Here is a 15,824-nt window from a genome sequence, read left to right as displayed (position 1 = left end):
TAAACACTTACACTGTTGGGAAGCATATATATAGGAAACTGGGAAAACACACCTCAAGGCCATTGTATAAAGACCCTCCAGGTCAAATCACCTGTACCTTGTTTTTACACATCTCTAGATCACCAAGTCATATTATAGCCTGCAAGTGTTAATACCGTACTTTCAAATGCTGTCAAAAAAGAGCAAGATTACGATTTCTTGTTTTCAGTTTTATTATCATTTCAATGTAAGATGGTGACAAAATCATAATCACAAATAAACTGGGACAAAAGGGTACTACAAACATATACAATGCAGTAGTAGGTCATATAAGGGCATAGAATGTAATGATAGACACATAGTTTTATACTGAAAATAATTGCACAATTAGCAGCAAGCATTTAAAAATCATTCTGTGAATGAATTTTTTGTATATTTATGTATCAGATCTTTTTCTATTGAACTTCCTGAAAAATGTTTCCTTCTCCCTTCCAAGTTGAGGTATGTTATACATGTAATAGTTATTTTCTCGAAAATTTACAAGAGTATGTTTATACCAAGTACTGTATTATTTTAAAATATTTTCTTTCTAGGAATGGTATTTTTTTGTAATTTAACCACTGACCATACAGTTCAGTAAGGTTTACATCAGCACCCTATAATAAAAAGGTGAAAAAGGGCCAAGTTATCAGAATAGACTTTACCAAAGAGGACTGTCTACTATCTTATTAAAACATTGCCACTACATAAAAAATTACTCTTTTTTTTTATAATGAATTATATCAAACATATAAAAGAAAGTTATATCGAAAAAAATCTCTACTTGTATGTAAATAAGTGGTAGATTTTAACATCAAAAAGCAATATTACTAAAATATTTAATTGACATTGTTACAACCAATCCAAAGTAAATATTTCTTTTAAAGCTGAGATTTTAAATTCTGCATTAATGATATCAGGCATCGCAGCTGTAAACGGTTCTCAACCAAACAAATGTACCTTCAGTAAAAGTTGATAAAGCTGGATTTCAAGTATTAAACATTGGTTAAAATCAAATTATGAAGTAAAACTAGTACATTGTGTATATAAGATACAATTTAAGGGTGTTAAATGCAATATATTGTTACATATTAATACTCTCTGTACTATACTTTACACACGATGAGACCATTCTCTGTATTATTTAAACTATAGTTTATAATATACGTCTACTATGTCAAACAGATTTTGAAAAAAAAGGAATACTTTTGAACACTCTTGAAGTTTTGTATTGTACAATTGTTGTTGTTGCACAATCAAATTGAGAAATAATTGTTCTACTTTTTACCTTTTCTTACAGTGGGCAACATGGCCTGGTCATGTGTAAAGTAAAGTAAAGGACAAAATGTATGCATAAAAAGCAGTAAAAAGGCACTAACTTTCACTGATCACAGGGCCCACAAAACAACACCAAATTTGTACATGAGTATAAACAGCATATTTGTATTATTTATCGTAATTATATTTAGATTATAGTGATAAGCTAATTATAGTTTGCTCTATAAAACAACAAAACAGTTAAATTAAACTTTACTTTTACCAATGAAAGGCATCGTCTCATGGTCTTAACTTTTTTTTTCAAAAATCAGATTATTGATTTAAACTACATTTATATTTCTACTTTGATAAATGTTTATTATATGATTCCAGATAATATTAAAACATTGACATGCACATACATGTGTAATATGTATGATGAATACACATAATATTATGTAATACATATGATCAATAAACATAATATTATGTAATATAATTGTTGCTAATTTAAAAGCCAGTGTAACAAGAATATGCTAATTTAATAGTTAAAAGTGGTCAGTAGTTGTCATATAACAATAACTGGCAGTGTTAGCTATCATGTTTAGTAATATCATAATTAATCAAACATATAGTATCTGTCTGCTGATAAGCCCACCTATCTGTTCAGCAGAAAATTGACTTAGGATATACCTACTCATCGCACCACATCAACTGATAGGTCCTAGCTTATTACAGGATTCATGCTGTGTAGATCAGCACAAGAATCAATATGTACCAGTACAAAACAGATTCATATCAACCATACGATTCAATAATGTACCAGTATACAACAGACTCCTATCAACCATACGATTTAATAATGTATTTGTATTTTCCTAGAATCGCTTTTTTTTTAGTCAAAGTGACTCAGTCTTGTTACTTTGGACTAAGTTTCACATAAGTAATCACATCAATGGCTTCTTGTATTTATAAAATTAACTCCCAACTCACAAAAGAGTTCCAAACATAAGTATATCACTACGGGTAGGATATAATCAGAAATAGTAACACCCAAGTAATCATGAAGTATCAAATACCTTTAAGTAGTCAAGATAAACAAGTTGAAGATGCAATATGTAGGTGGAGTGGTAATTCCTATCTGCATTACTCTATCAAAAGATGTATATCAGATTTGTCTAGTTTACCACTGTATTGTCATCAGTCAAACAGTTTATAAAGAGCTGAGTAATCAGGATCATTTTCAATGAAAAACTGGAAAATCCTAACATAGGTAATATAAATCATATGTCAAATCACGAGAACACAAAACAAGGGAGATAACTAGAATCTATCAAAATTATCAGACATCAAATAAAGACTAGAACTGTTACATGACAAAGAGGATGTCAAAAAGAAATCTACATGACACTGTAGGAATGTTTTGAATCTCTAAGCAGGATGTTAACCCCTGTGACCCTTCTGTATCTGTGTAACAACACAGTTTGTTAAGGTGAGGGTTATGTTTTCATTCCATTTCATAACCTAGTGTTTCCTTGGGCTGAAACACCAGACACAAGACCTTTTAGTCAACTGGCTTATAAACTTAATTTACTGAACATGAAAGAAATGTTCATCTTATAATCATTATTTCTGGCAATACATGAAATAAATCAAACAAAATTATGACGTGAATTTGTCAAGAGAATTAAGAATCCCTAATTATCTTTCATAACAAAAAGGCACATAATTTTACCATTCCTCACTTTCTTACTACCTACCATTAATTAATTTAGAACAAGTATATTAAATGATTTAAATAGGTACATTCATTTGAACTAGTTCAATTTTCAACAAGTAAAAACCTCAAACTACTAACAAGAATTTTTTTTTGATTTACTTTAAATGATATATCCTACTTTTAAGTTTCTGGTCATATTGAAATTTCATGTACATAATCCTGAGTCCTAAACTGATCTTCTTATAAACAGATCTAATTGTTCAAACAAATGAACCTAAAAAAATTCACAGAAGTTAAACTTGCATTTCACAAGCACTGGAGATCTGGATCAAATACACATGCATTGTCTACGAGTTATAGCCAAACACAACATCTTAGAATATTACATTTATACATAGTTTACAAAGTAATATGGCATTACTGCATTTAGGTGAGAATTTACAAAGGGAATAAAAGCTATGGGACATTGCATCATATACAGGATGAATATCAAACATCAAAACATCTTTTGATATATTGTTTCATAAGATAGAGATTTTTGTCTTCGAGATAAATTTTGAAATAAAAAAAAGCACAAAAACAGGACCACAGCACATAGCAGGAAACAAAAGCATTACGGAGATAGGACTGACGCATCATTCAACAAAAATATCTGCATTTCAAACATTTTTGATTTTATGAGCCAACACTTTTTTCCACTAAAAAACTTGTACAAATAGTCACACCAAAATAAGTTGACCTTACAACTTTTAATACTTTCAACACCTGATAGTACTGAACTAATGTATATTTTTGTTTAAATTCTTTTAAATTTTAAATGGATTCATACTGTTAATATGCATATATAATTGTTAGAGCAGATTCATGGTTATATCTATTGTCCCCTGTATCAATAAATAGCAGGTCAATATATCTCTGTAATGCACTAGCTTTAAATTATCCTTTAGCCTTGATACACAGTAAACGCAATACTACCTTCTTACACACAAACTGTATAAGATAAACTTTAACTGGTACTTAAAAATAATTGCACAGATTTATCAATATTTTACGAGACATCCATAAACAGAACCAAAAATAAATTGAATTTATCAACCCACAGGAATAACAATAAATATATTATTAACAGTTCATTACACTGTATTTGTAATCTGATATACTCCAATAAAATTTAGAATTACAGTACTTGATTTATACAGTACCTGATTAGAGTTTTTTTCTACCAGTTTCTTCAGCTATCCATACTTTTCCAAAATGATATTTTAATAGTGGAAACTAATATGGTTCCACAGTATGCTTATTTTGTGTTTATACTTGGTACAAGTATACAATTATGCACCAAAAGAAGATTAAAAATATGTAATTGAATGAATAAATTAGTACTTACAAAATGACTAAAACTGATAAATGATACATTAAGATACACTAGTACAAAGTTGTACATTTTTGGCACACATTTCTGTCTGTGACGAAAAACAGATATTTAAACACATAATAAACTTAAGATGTAGTAGAATGTATATATTTTCTACTAAAAATAGTGTAAAATTCACATCAATACAACAAAAAGATGTACATATTTCTAAAGCTCAAAAAAACCACTGTGAAAGGTCTAATATAAAATGTAAACAAAACAGGTCCCATGTATAAACCGAGACATTATAATAACTCGGTACTCATGTGTGATTGCCCTTTCCCAATGAGCAAGCTTTGGTCTAGTTTAGAGAGAAAAAAACAACTAAATCATATTATTTCTTAGCATTTTTCTGTTGTAATACATTTGATGACAGACATTGAATGTTATGTAAGTATAATATATTTATTTATAAATATAACTGTGAAATATTATATTCTGGAAAGTTAAAATAAATTCACTTGAAAATACAATTTTTTACTAGGGGAAATAATCTAATGTTCAACAAAGGATGGATTGTGAAATTTTCATAAATGGTGATAAATATCGTATGTTGTCAACATTATCATTTTCAAATTTCGCATTAAATTAATTCACCTGCAAAACCTGATTTAATGATTTAATTTGTATCTAGTTCTATCAAATAAACATTTTCACATGCTCACAGTACACATGTACGCAAGACTTCGAACAAAATATTGAGCAAACAAAATCATTTTAAGATCATCAGATGATGAGGGGAATGAATAAAAGTGTTCCATGGAAACATAATAAAATCTACTAATACTTCAACAAAACATTCTCTAGTTCACTACAAAAAATAATCAAATATATTTCTTCTTCATAACTTTCTACTCTTTTTACAGATATTTCTGTAATCAAGTATAATAAATGAACAAAGAGAGAGAACAGATCAAAATATAAACCAAAACAACTGCTACACTATTTAGGGCAGCTGAATTTTCTACAGTTGTGGCTTGATATGACTTTAATGTCATGATCTTTATATAAATATTTTCATGATGATTTATAAAATGACAATATTTAACAAATTTTGATTGGTTGAAATAAGGTCATATGACTCCCTGTTAAAAAAAATATCAACCTCTCTTCCAAATAAGTCAATTGAAAAGCTAATTGACTGGGTGTTTCCAAAAATAGATTCCTGGGTATGAATTACTTCCCTTAGGCATTGTCCCCTTGGCATTGTTCCAGTGTCAACTAGGGCATAATCCAAAAGAGACAACTTATGACAACCTGTGTCTGAAACTTTTAAAAGGATTACCTTATCTATAAACTAATACATCAAATGTACTTTTGATATAGTTATACTGTTTGAAGCGTGTTGTGTTTAAAAGGTTTATTTTTCATTTGTAGTCGCTTTTTAACAGTAAATATTTTTATATTTGTAGTCTCCTTCTTGAACATTTACTTGCATTCACTAACATTCATGAATTAACTTTTTATGATAAAACTATTATTATAATAGCTTTTTGATTTTGATACATGGTTTTATTAATCCAAGGAAAAATATCAACCTCAGACATTGTCCTCGGTTAATATTCTTTATCTCAAGTCAATAAAACCTGTACTCACCTTATCAAAAGGCTATAATTGTGTAAGATAACTTGAGATCAGAATACATTTGCATGATATTTTGTGTTTTAAAAGTGCACCAAAAAGTTTAAGTTCATAACCTGTGAATTAATGTTTTGAGAGTTTATGGTAGATATTGTGTTGTCATAATATCAACATCTAGTGTCGTGCTATACAATTCATCAAGCTGTGAAAAATAACATTTCTGCAAAATATGCCCTGTTAGAGTACACATTAATCATTTTGATAGATAGGTCTCCAGTTGGCTGAATACAATGTACTAGGCAGTATCACACTGAAGGGATTTATTCCTTGGAATGATATTTTCTTCATCATCCTGATAGGTGTAGAGATGAGAGATTTATCAATATTCTAATTTGATAATTGTGTTATATGGAACCCCCTCTATTTAAGGACATTTGAAATTATTTCTATATATAATAACTTTATATTTATTGATAATTAATTAAAAACAGAATTTAGAGCTTATAACTGAAATAGCAAACAAGCCACAATTGCAAAATATAACAAAGTTATTATCATCCTGAAATTTGACTTATTCACTTTTTGAGAGACCTCTCCCTTAGAGCTATCAGTAAATGATGTATGTTTTCTGAAGGTGTTGGCATTAAAATATGAGGTGTACCAAGGTGTAAACTCAAATACAAGGAACTATACCTTATCAATATAAACAAGTTCATAGCAAAACAATAGTGTTTCAATCATAACAATTAATGCTGATATAAAGTGTGTGTGAACAATACTGTAAAGCAAAAACTGCAAACATTTCAAGAATTATGCCAATATTTCAGTTAAAAAAGGGTAGCAAAAACCCATTAACTTTAAAAAGTATATTGAATATATATGCAAGTAACAGACTTTCATACAGGTTTGAATTTTAGACACTATACATATTTGATTATTACATCAAAAGTGTGAACAGGAGGTGGGATTCAAGACAAGTTTGAGAAAATTTTGAGAAAATTTTAAAGTACAGAAAAAACAGCATTGCGGGAAAAGCAATATCAGTGTATATAAACTTGTATTAAAGCCAGGGAATTGCACTTTGAATTACTGGACATTTCATGAAAATTTCACACACAACACATACATTATGATAAATAACATGTGATACAATGCATCACAGGTAGCCTACAATCAATCAAATATAACCAAATATCAAAAATCTTCGAAGCACACCTCAACTATTTTTGCTCTCTATAAACATCTTGCATTCTTGAAGCAGACTGTTTTAATGAACAACATAAGTTTGATGAATACATCATTTTTGAAGCATGCTATTTTCTGATCTGGTAAATTACTGAAGCATGCACTTTGCTTAATGGACAGCACATTGTTGAAGGATATTTTTTGTTGAAATCAAAATTCCTGAAGAACGTTGTTGATGTGCTGCTACCTTTGAAGCACATTATAGGATGATCCTGTTCTTGTATGTCATTTGATGTACAGGGAATTCTTGAATAATGTCAGTAACCAAATTCTTGAAATCTTCCTTTTTCTGTTGAACTAAATGAACACAACATGAGAAATGTTTATTGTGTTGGATAAAGATGAATGCTTAAATACTTTCTGATGCACAGACTACTGATCAGCAGTGATGAATGGAAGATCATGTGACACACATCAAGCTTATCAGAAAGTCTGGAATAATCCCAAACTTACTGTGTCACACTTTCTAAAATGGAAGTCGCTTTCTCTTTGATTGCACTCATAACCACTAATTAGAACATACAGTATTTCTCACAAGCTCAGCAAAAATCATGGTCTTCTTGGAGTATTTTTCTGAAATTAAAAAAACAAATTACTGAAAGGATAACAGAGACTGTATGACAGATTTCTGATAATTTGATGTCAAGGAAAATTTCCTTTTTATCAAGCATACAGCCTTACTGATAGCCATGACATAACAGAGCTATACGTTTTTTTCCCCAAAAACAGACAAATAATAGTAACTTTTTTTTCAAAAAAATGTGTAGTGAGCTTAGCTCAACTTTTGCTTAGTTCTTGAATCTGATGCTTTATATTAAAACATTACATTGATTTTAATCTCATCATTATTTAACTTTTAGTTTTGAAAGTTATACATGTTAACACATTAAATAATTGCAATTAATAAACTAACAAATTATGACCATCAATATCACTCTTTCATTTTCTTGGTGATAAAATCTTTTCAGCAGCTAAGGTTATATGCAGACAGTGCCAACAGAGGTCACATGGATATGACAACCGATTCTGGCAAGATTCTGACAGCATGCCAGGCAGTTGTGTCTCCAGTTGTTTTATTGCCAGAGTGATTTTGAGGTGGGGTCTCCTTGTAGTAGCTGGTGGCAACAACACTGAACAACATGTAGGAGGCCTGAGGCACGCTATTTAGAATATTTGTGGTAGTATGTCTCCCCCAAGGACTAAATGACAGCACAGAAACGTCTGTGATCTCAGCTTCCTGAGAAACACAATTCACCTGAACACTGATAGGGGTCAAAACACAAGATGCCAAAAAAAAAAAAAACAGATTTGAAGAACATTAAATGGAAAAAAACATACCAACTTCCAGTTGATGAGTTTGATCCAGTCATTGCATTCTTGCTCTGTAGTGGAGTACATGTAAAATGTTCTCCACTTAAAAACGACCCTGGAAGAAAATACTTTAAAATGTTAATCTTGATTATACATGCACTTAATAACATTTTTGCCAGTTAGATATCTGATTCTAACAATTCAACAATCTGATATCTTTAAGTGTGACAAAATATTGATGAACTTGTTCATTTAATAACTGAAAAACTTTTGGGAGCAAACCTACTTGGACGATATCATAATTGTTTAAATTGTATTGAGTAGCCATCCAAAAGATGCAGATTTGTTAAGCTTGAGGTCATTCTAAATTCACCACTTTTTTGTATACAGAAACAGAAAAAGTTTTGTTGTAGGTACTTGTAAAACCAATATTAAGTTGTTTCCTGCTGAATACCAAATTATTTTAAAGATGTACTGTAAAATTGTTCTGAATTTGCTTCAAAAGTAACCATGTTTAAAGCTGATACATGTATCAACAGATTGGAAGATTTTACAGTGAGCTGATTTGATACATTGTAAATTATTCTTTTTTGAAGTCTTACCTGAAAACATTGAATTTGCCTTTGTTAGTGTAATCTCTTTTACATTCCTCACATTCTCGGAGGTCCATGGCTCGGATAGCTCGAGTATCTTCTTTCTTTTTGTAATACCGAAGTTCATACTTCTGTAGTACAAACCATCTTGTATGCCAAGTCTACAAACATTATAAAGATACCTTTATCAGTACAGTTCAGACAAATCAAAATTTTAAATTCTTAACATTATAATTTTACCATACACATATCATTTTTAGGAGCAAAGAAAACAGGTAAAACAGATGAAGAGGTTTTTTTTTTAATTTAGTATGATGCACAACACTTTTACTGGTCAGGATTTGTTCACCTACAAAGTTTCGTGTCCTTGTTTTATTTCACAACTTATGTAATGACACATCTAAAAGTTATGGCTAAATCAAACCATTGAAATCATTCAATTTTTCATATTGTTATATACAAATTATGAATGAGCCATTACATTAATTGGATCTTTGACCACTAATGATCTTGTCTCTAGATGTTCATAACACTTCCTGGTTGTTATACATATATGAATTTTTCCTTAAAATTACACAAATTAGGATGAATTAACTGTGTATAAGCCTCTATTTCACCAAGTTACATTGGACAAGTAGGCCGTGGTTGTGTCCTTGACCAGGACATTTTACCTTTATTGCTTTGGATGGCATGCAACGGGCCTTCCGTTTGTTGTTCAGTGAGGTAGTCACCAACTATTACAAAGAGACCTGCTTCAAAATGACCCTTGCAGTTCACAGGGCGATAAACCCAGCAAACAAACAAACAAACATCAGGAAACTATTTACCTTGAACCTTGCTCCAAGTTTTGTGAGAAAACCCTCTTTTGAGTTAATCTGGAAATATATGGAAGTTTTGTCAATATCAAAATAGCTGGAATATTCAATCTGAAATACATACAGAGTACATTGTATCTAAAATATGTCTTCTGATGGTAACAGTTACAAAATTTCTGAAAAATGTCTTGAACCTGGCAGAGCATTCAATTCACAATTGATTTTTAGCTATTCCAAAAGTCAAAGCACTATTTCTCAGAAACCTGAAGGGTCAAAACAGAAGATAAATAGGCATGTCCCTTCAAATCCAAGAGTGACATCCCATTTTGGGGGAGTCAAAACAATACTCTCGAGGGTCTACTTAAATCCTTGCCTGGGATATTCAATACCAGTATTGTAACCCATGGCTATTAGTTGCATCTTTCAAAATACATCCACCAAGCGTTTGAAAATACATTTACATAAATTGAGGTTTTTTTCCGAATATGTGAATGGCTCATACCGCAAATTCTGGACCTCTGGAAAAGTCATCTGCTGTGCTAAATTCAGCATGGACTCTTATTGTGTCGTACATATTTGGCTCCTCAATGTTACGTGGATATGGGTAATTCAACAGTGTCAATTGTCCTGTAAACAGATTCATGTGTATTGTATTAAATATGCAATTCAACTTACGCATGTCTTCGGAATTAGCCAATAGATTTACAAATCATAAAAAAGTTGAAGAAATGAATGACCTAGCATTGCTATACAATCTAGTGCTGTTCAGATCAATCTTTTTAATCGACGTCACCTCATTTGCCCAGGAAGATTATATAATTGTTCAATGATTTTTGTAATTGATTTTGAAATAAATGGAAACAGAAATTTATATGATTCAGTATCCTAAGGTTGTTTGAGATTTTGGCAATTTGTGTTACACACCTCGTCAGCATTTCTGTAAATAAGTCATACAGCAGAATATAACATAGCTTCTGATTGGCTACTAGTCACACAGACTTAGCGAATCAGTGTACACGTTATATTTCAGTAGTGTGTTTGTATATTGGCGGAGAGTGAAACTCAATTCTCCGATACTGACAAAATCTGAGCCCCTCACCCCTGAGCCAAAGGTTCCTGTGTGTGGAACTTTTTTGGCTTCAAATAGTGCCAGACAGTGGTCCACAAACACTGGACATGGAGATCATATTTTGCAGAAAATGTGGCATACATAAAATTAGCAAACCTGTTGGGCCATACACAATAAGTTAAATCATTAGTTGATGATTGATCTTTTTAATCGATCATCAATCTGTAGAGTGACACCCAACACTAGTACTATCATAGGATCTCATGGTGCATATGGTACCAGGGCTTTTTCTGAGGGCTTTGGGCCATAATGGACCCTATTACCAATCAAAATTATTTCACATTTAAGCCAAATTTCCAATATTTGAACAATTAATCCTGAAAAAATCCTTCCAATTTCACAAATGCTCTTCCAAAAGAGACAAAAAGGCCCCATCCAAAAGTGAGAAAAAGCCCTGTAGACATTTTGAAAATCAATTTGTTGATGTGCACATATCTAATAAAATATACTATAGTTAATGACCTTACCTGAATCAGCACCTATTAAAGGTTTATTGGCAAAATGATTGATAAGTTCACTCATACTGTGAAATTCACCATGTCCAAACTTGAAGTCAGTTCCCTCGACCGACAGATTGAAATGTTTGACAGACTTATCACACCTGTAAAAAATGGGAGTGTTAAGAGTGTATAAGATATAGGTTACATTTCACAGGATGCAAAATTCACTAGCCCGACATCTGGGGCTACCAAATTCTCAGCTAGGGCTAGTGAAAATTACAACCATACTAGCCCTGAGCTAGTGACTTGCCCATGATGTTTCAGCAAAAAGAGAAACATTTAACTTTAATTCTATTCATTGGGGTGACTAAAACAAACTTTAAAACTTGAAAAATTCTTGGCAATTATCTCACCTTAGTATAAATCTGGAAAATATGGAGTCATTTGTGCAAAATTGATCATGCAAGATCTCCTGTTATCACAATGATTATCATAGCTTTTCATATGTATACTAAAATTCAAGTAGGCCATATTTTCAACATATATAACTAAGAAAGTTTCTACAAGCCACTAAATAAGCAGTCTTAGTTACCAAATCAATGTGTTTTATTTTAAACAATTTACAGTGATTCCGTGCCAATAGTTGAAACACGAGCCAAAAACCCCTAATATATGTTAAACATAATTGCTTCTAATGGAATTGTGCAAAATCTTATTTACACAATGCCCAAATTTGGAAAAAAAGGGGCATTATTCTGCGAAGAATAATTGCAAAATTCTGTAACACAAACTTGAAAATTATGCATGATTTTATCAATTATAAATGTGTCATATCTTTATAGTTTGTTAATTTCATCATCTTCCTTGATACACACCTGACTGACAATGCATACTCCCCAACTTTGGAACTTGGTCGGAGCATATATGTTCCATCCACTCCGTTCTGTAGCAATAAACTTTCTGCTGTGTGTCTATCAACACCAGGATGAAACCAACTGCAAACAAAAGTTATGTATCAGCAGTGTTTTTGTTTGGCCTGTTTTACCCCCGAATATCGGCTGTTTCCCCTAGGCCAAAAATGCTGTATTTTCCCAAAATTTCAATGAAGTTTCCCAATTATTAAAGCTGGGAAAAAAAATTGAATGTTTCTTTTACCTATTCTGAAATTTTGTAAATGATAACATCGTGATTTCCGAAGCCATAAAGTATTTTCCGAACCTAACTAATATGAACGTTATCACTTTCAAACATGTAACATCATCACGTAGGCCTAGAGGCGTGCTATCTTTGTTGTTTTAGATCGTGATCATTAAAACGCTTTGTAATAGATGTGATTGATTTCAAGCGCTCAAATGATGCAGACATTGTAAACCAAATACTACACAAATGAACATGAAGGTCTTGTTAGAATTAGTGATACAGTATTTCGGATACTGATAGTAATTTTCCAAATCATATCTTGATATATATGTGTACAACAGCTCTGTGCAGGGCTTGCTACGTAAATATCGGCTGTAGACTGAGTATGAGGTATTTCTTGTACCCTGACAGAGTGCAGTGCATGCAGGGTATACTCATTCTTACCGGGATTTGCCACCTGAACAAGGAGCTTTCGTTGACTGATTAAGAGGAACTTGTTGATTTTTTTAAAGGATTAAAACAATGAATTCAGAACTTTAATAGCAACAAGTCATATCTCACCATACTGGTATATTATGGGCACAAGATGATTTTAAACAACTTACAATGTTGTTTTATTTTGTATCAAGTGATGTTTACTTTAATAATGCTGAAAACATGGTGAACTATATATTAATAAATTTATTTGACAAAATCAGTACTATTTTTTTGCAATTTACAGTGATTTGGTATTTCCCCAAATTTCTCAAAATGTCGATGAATTTTCCCAACTCAAAGGCCACGAGAGGCTGAAAAATAATGGGAACAAAAACACTGATCAGTTATGCGACTTGTGCTCACTGGGGTCCTGTGAATATACACCAAACTTTGGTTGACTGCACATTATTCTGACACACTAGAAAATGTCTGTAAGACATAATTATAAATGCCCCCGCTACCACTTGACACCCTGAAACAGTTTGGTGAGGATCGCATAAGCAGTTCCTGAGATTAGCTAATACATTGCATTGGTGCGGGACAGGATGGGACGCAACAGACATGATTAACCCTATATGCCAACACCCCCCCCCCCCTCCATTTCATTGCGAGGGCATAAAAATAGGTATTCCTATCTGAATCACAACACAGAAATGTTATCTTCTTAGGTATAGGCATAAAAATAGGTATTCCTATCTGAATCACAACACAGAAATGTTATCTTCTTTAAGGACTTACAAGTCTTCACATGATCATAAAAAAATTAAGGATGCATATGTATCAGCTTCCTGAGAGACTTTTTGGTAACAGCACCAGGCAATGACCAAACAACAAATTGAATCTTCACCTGTGGTTTTATTCTGATGCTCAACCGACATATATCAGCATAATGCTGCCCCCTTACTGATAGTTTGATGTATAAATATGAAACTTACTCCAGGGACTCCAGCTGTCTTCCCATCTCCAGGGTAATTTGATCCAGTGTTCCAGCCATAGTGATCAGAAACTCTCTACAACTTCTGTATTCACTAGAACAAAATATTTCAACTAATTAAGAAATTGTTCTGTTTTTTACATCAAAACTGTTTCATTTATTTGTTGTTTCATTAACAGCATTTCATCGAGGAAATTGAATTGTGAGGAATCATTTTGAAACTACAATGTACTTGCATTGTCAATTAATGCTTTATGTACGTATTTCTCAAATGAAATCCATTGTAGCACATGTTAAATTGATAACCAGGTATATAAAGACATGCATCTAAATAAGATGTTAAAGCAGCGTAAACAGTGACATTCATGTATTGCTATTAATACATACTCACCCTATTTTTAGCCTATTTATTGTTTTGTTCATCCTATTTTACCCTATTTCTAATGGTCATGTCATAGGGCTTCTGTCACTAGATTGATGCTCTAACCAAGACCTGTTATCCACATGATTGTGCATTGTTAACAGGAACATATGTGAGGATAAATTAAAGATATATCTTAAAATTGAGGGTCACCTAATCCGAAGATTTCTGGTGTGAATCTGTGTGACTATTTTTTTTTTTTCAATTTCAATTTCTATTCAAGTGACAGATGAGATAGTTGGACGCCAAATGTAACCGGAGAGGACAAATGCAATGACCAGACCGGGACTTGAACCCAGGACCTCCAAACTCTTGACCGACACTCTAAGCATTTAAGCTACCTGGCCACCAGCATTCAGCCCAGTCCAGTTCTGCTACATTTGGACCGTTAGTAGTTTGATAGACCATACGTCATGTACAGGCATCTTTCTGTCCCGAGCCAAAAATACAGCCTATATCTTAAGACACTGAACATGACAATTGTATTCTACTTCATATTATGCAACAGTCTTCAAAAATAAGCATTTTCAAGTGAGACAGTATCAACAATGTCCCAAATATATTTGACTTTTAGATGTTGTTTCATTTGGATGCAGTGCCAGTTGCAGGATAAAACAATTAAATTATTTCACAAATCAAATGTCTGGTTCCTAATTCCCTACATGTATATTGGAAATTAACTTAAGATCTGTACTGTTAATCATAAGGAAAAATCATTTAGAAAGACAGAACCAACAAAGGTTATTTTGTAAGATATCTAACTTGGCCCATCACAATATAACAGTTGACCACATTTTAGTTGATGAAACAATACGCTAAATTATTGATAAATTAAACTAATAATATTTTAGAATATGTCTCCTAATGACCTAAATCAATCTTCCTGTAGTCGCAGGTAAATATAGAAACCAGTACTGTTGTCTGGAAACGACCATGAGGCGAACTAACAGTGACCATGTTTTCTAGCTGATACAGTAGTCAGCTTTCAGATTGACATCAAAAAGATATCATAATGTGAATGAATCAGACATTATTCAGTGGCCGTCTGGTGTTTGTGCAACGTGATAATCACTCACTGCAACCGAATAAGATTGTGTTCGTTTGAAATACTATCGATGTTTTGGACAAACATACTTATCGCCTGCTTGCCATCATTTTTATCGCGTTCGGCTCACAACAAAAGCAGCTACCATCTACTTGTTTTGATGAAAGTCGGAAGTGCTCCAGTGTGTCATTCCCCCAACTTGAACCCTTTGAGATTTTCAAAGCATCTGATTGGTCAAAATTCGACGCAATTAATATTTCTTCTAAGCTTTATTTCTTTATTTT

At 32.2% G+C, this 15,824-nt stretch overlaps 1 protein-coding gene across 1 annotated transcript; it reads right to left on the bottom strand.

Annotated features, from left to right (window-relative positions):
* Window positions 1-194: 194 nt before the first annotated feature.
* LOC117332237 (dual adapter for phosphotyrosine and 3-phosphotyrosine and 3-phosphoinositide-like) lies at window positions 195-15,739 on the bottom strand. The gene is made up of 9 exons (XM_033891123.1): window positions 15,630-15,739; window positions 14,076-14,168; window positions 12,399-12,518; window positions 11,551-11,684; window positions 10,457-10,581; window positions 9,967-10,014; window positions 9,149-9,300; window positions 8,574-8,661; window positions 195-7,808 (listed from the first exon to the last, which is right to left on the bottom strand). The coding sequence occupies exons 2-9, from the start codon at window positions 14,132-14,134 to the stop codon at window positions 7,785-7,787; spliced, it is 750 nt and encodes a 249-aa protein (XP_033747014.1). The 5' UTR covers window positions 14,135-14,168; window positions 15,630-15,739; the 3' UTR covers window positions 195-7,784.
* Between the last annotated feature and the right edge of the window lie 85 nt (window positions 15,740-15,824).

The sequence above is a fragment of the Pecten maximus genome, chromosome 1 (assembly GCF_902652985.1).
Source record: "Pecten maximus chromosome 1, xPecMax1.1, whole genome shotgun sequence".
Taxonomy (NCBI): domain Eukaryota; kingdom Metazoa; phylum Mollusca; class Bivalvia; order Pectinida; family Pectinidae; genus Pecten; species Pecten maximus.
The sequence above is the reverse complement of the archived record's forward strand: the minus strand, read 5'-3'. Positions and strand labels throughout refer to the sequence as shown.

Coding starts and splice junctions, on each gene's coding strand:
- LOC117332237 (XM_033891123.1), bottom strand. CDS start 14,134: ATGGCTGGAACACTGGATCAAATTACCCTGGAGATGGGAAGACAGCTG. Junction 10,582..11,550: donor TTTAATAGGTGCTGATTCAG/GTAAGGTCATTA, acceptor ATCTGTTTACAG/GACAATTGACACTGTTGAAT. Junction 9,301..9,966: donor AACTTGGAGCAAGGTTCAAG/GTAAATAGTTTC, acceptor TAATGTTTGTAG/ACTTGGCATACAAGATGGTT.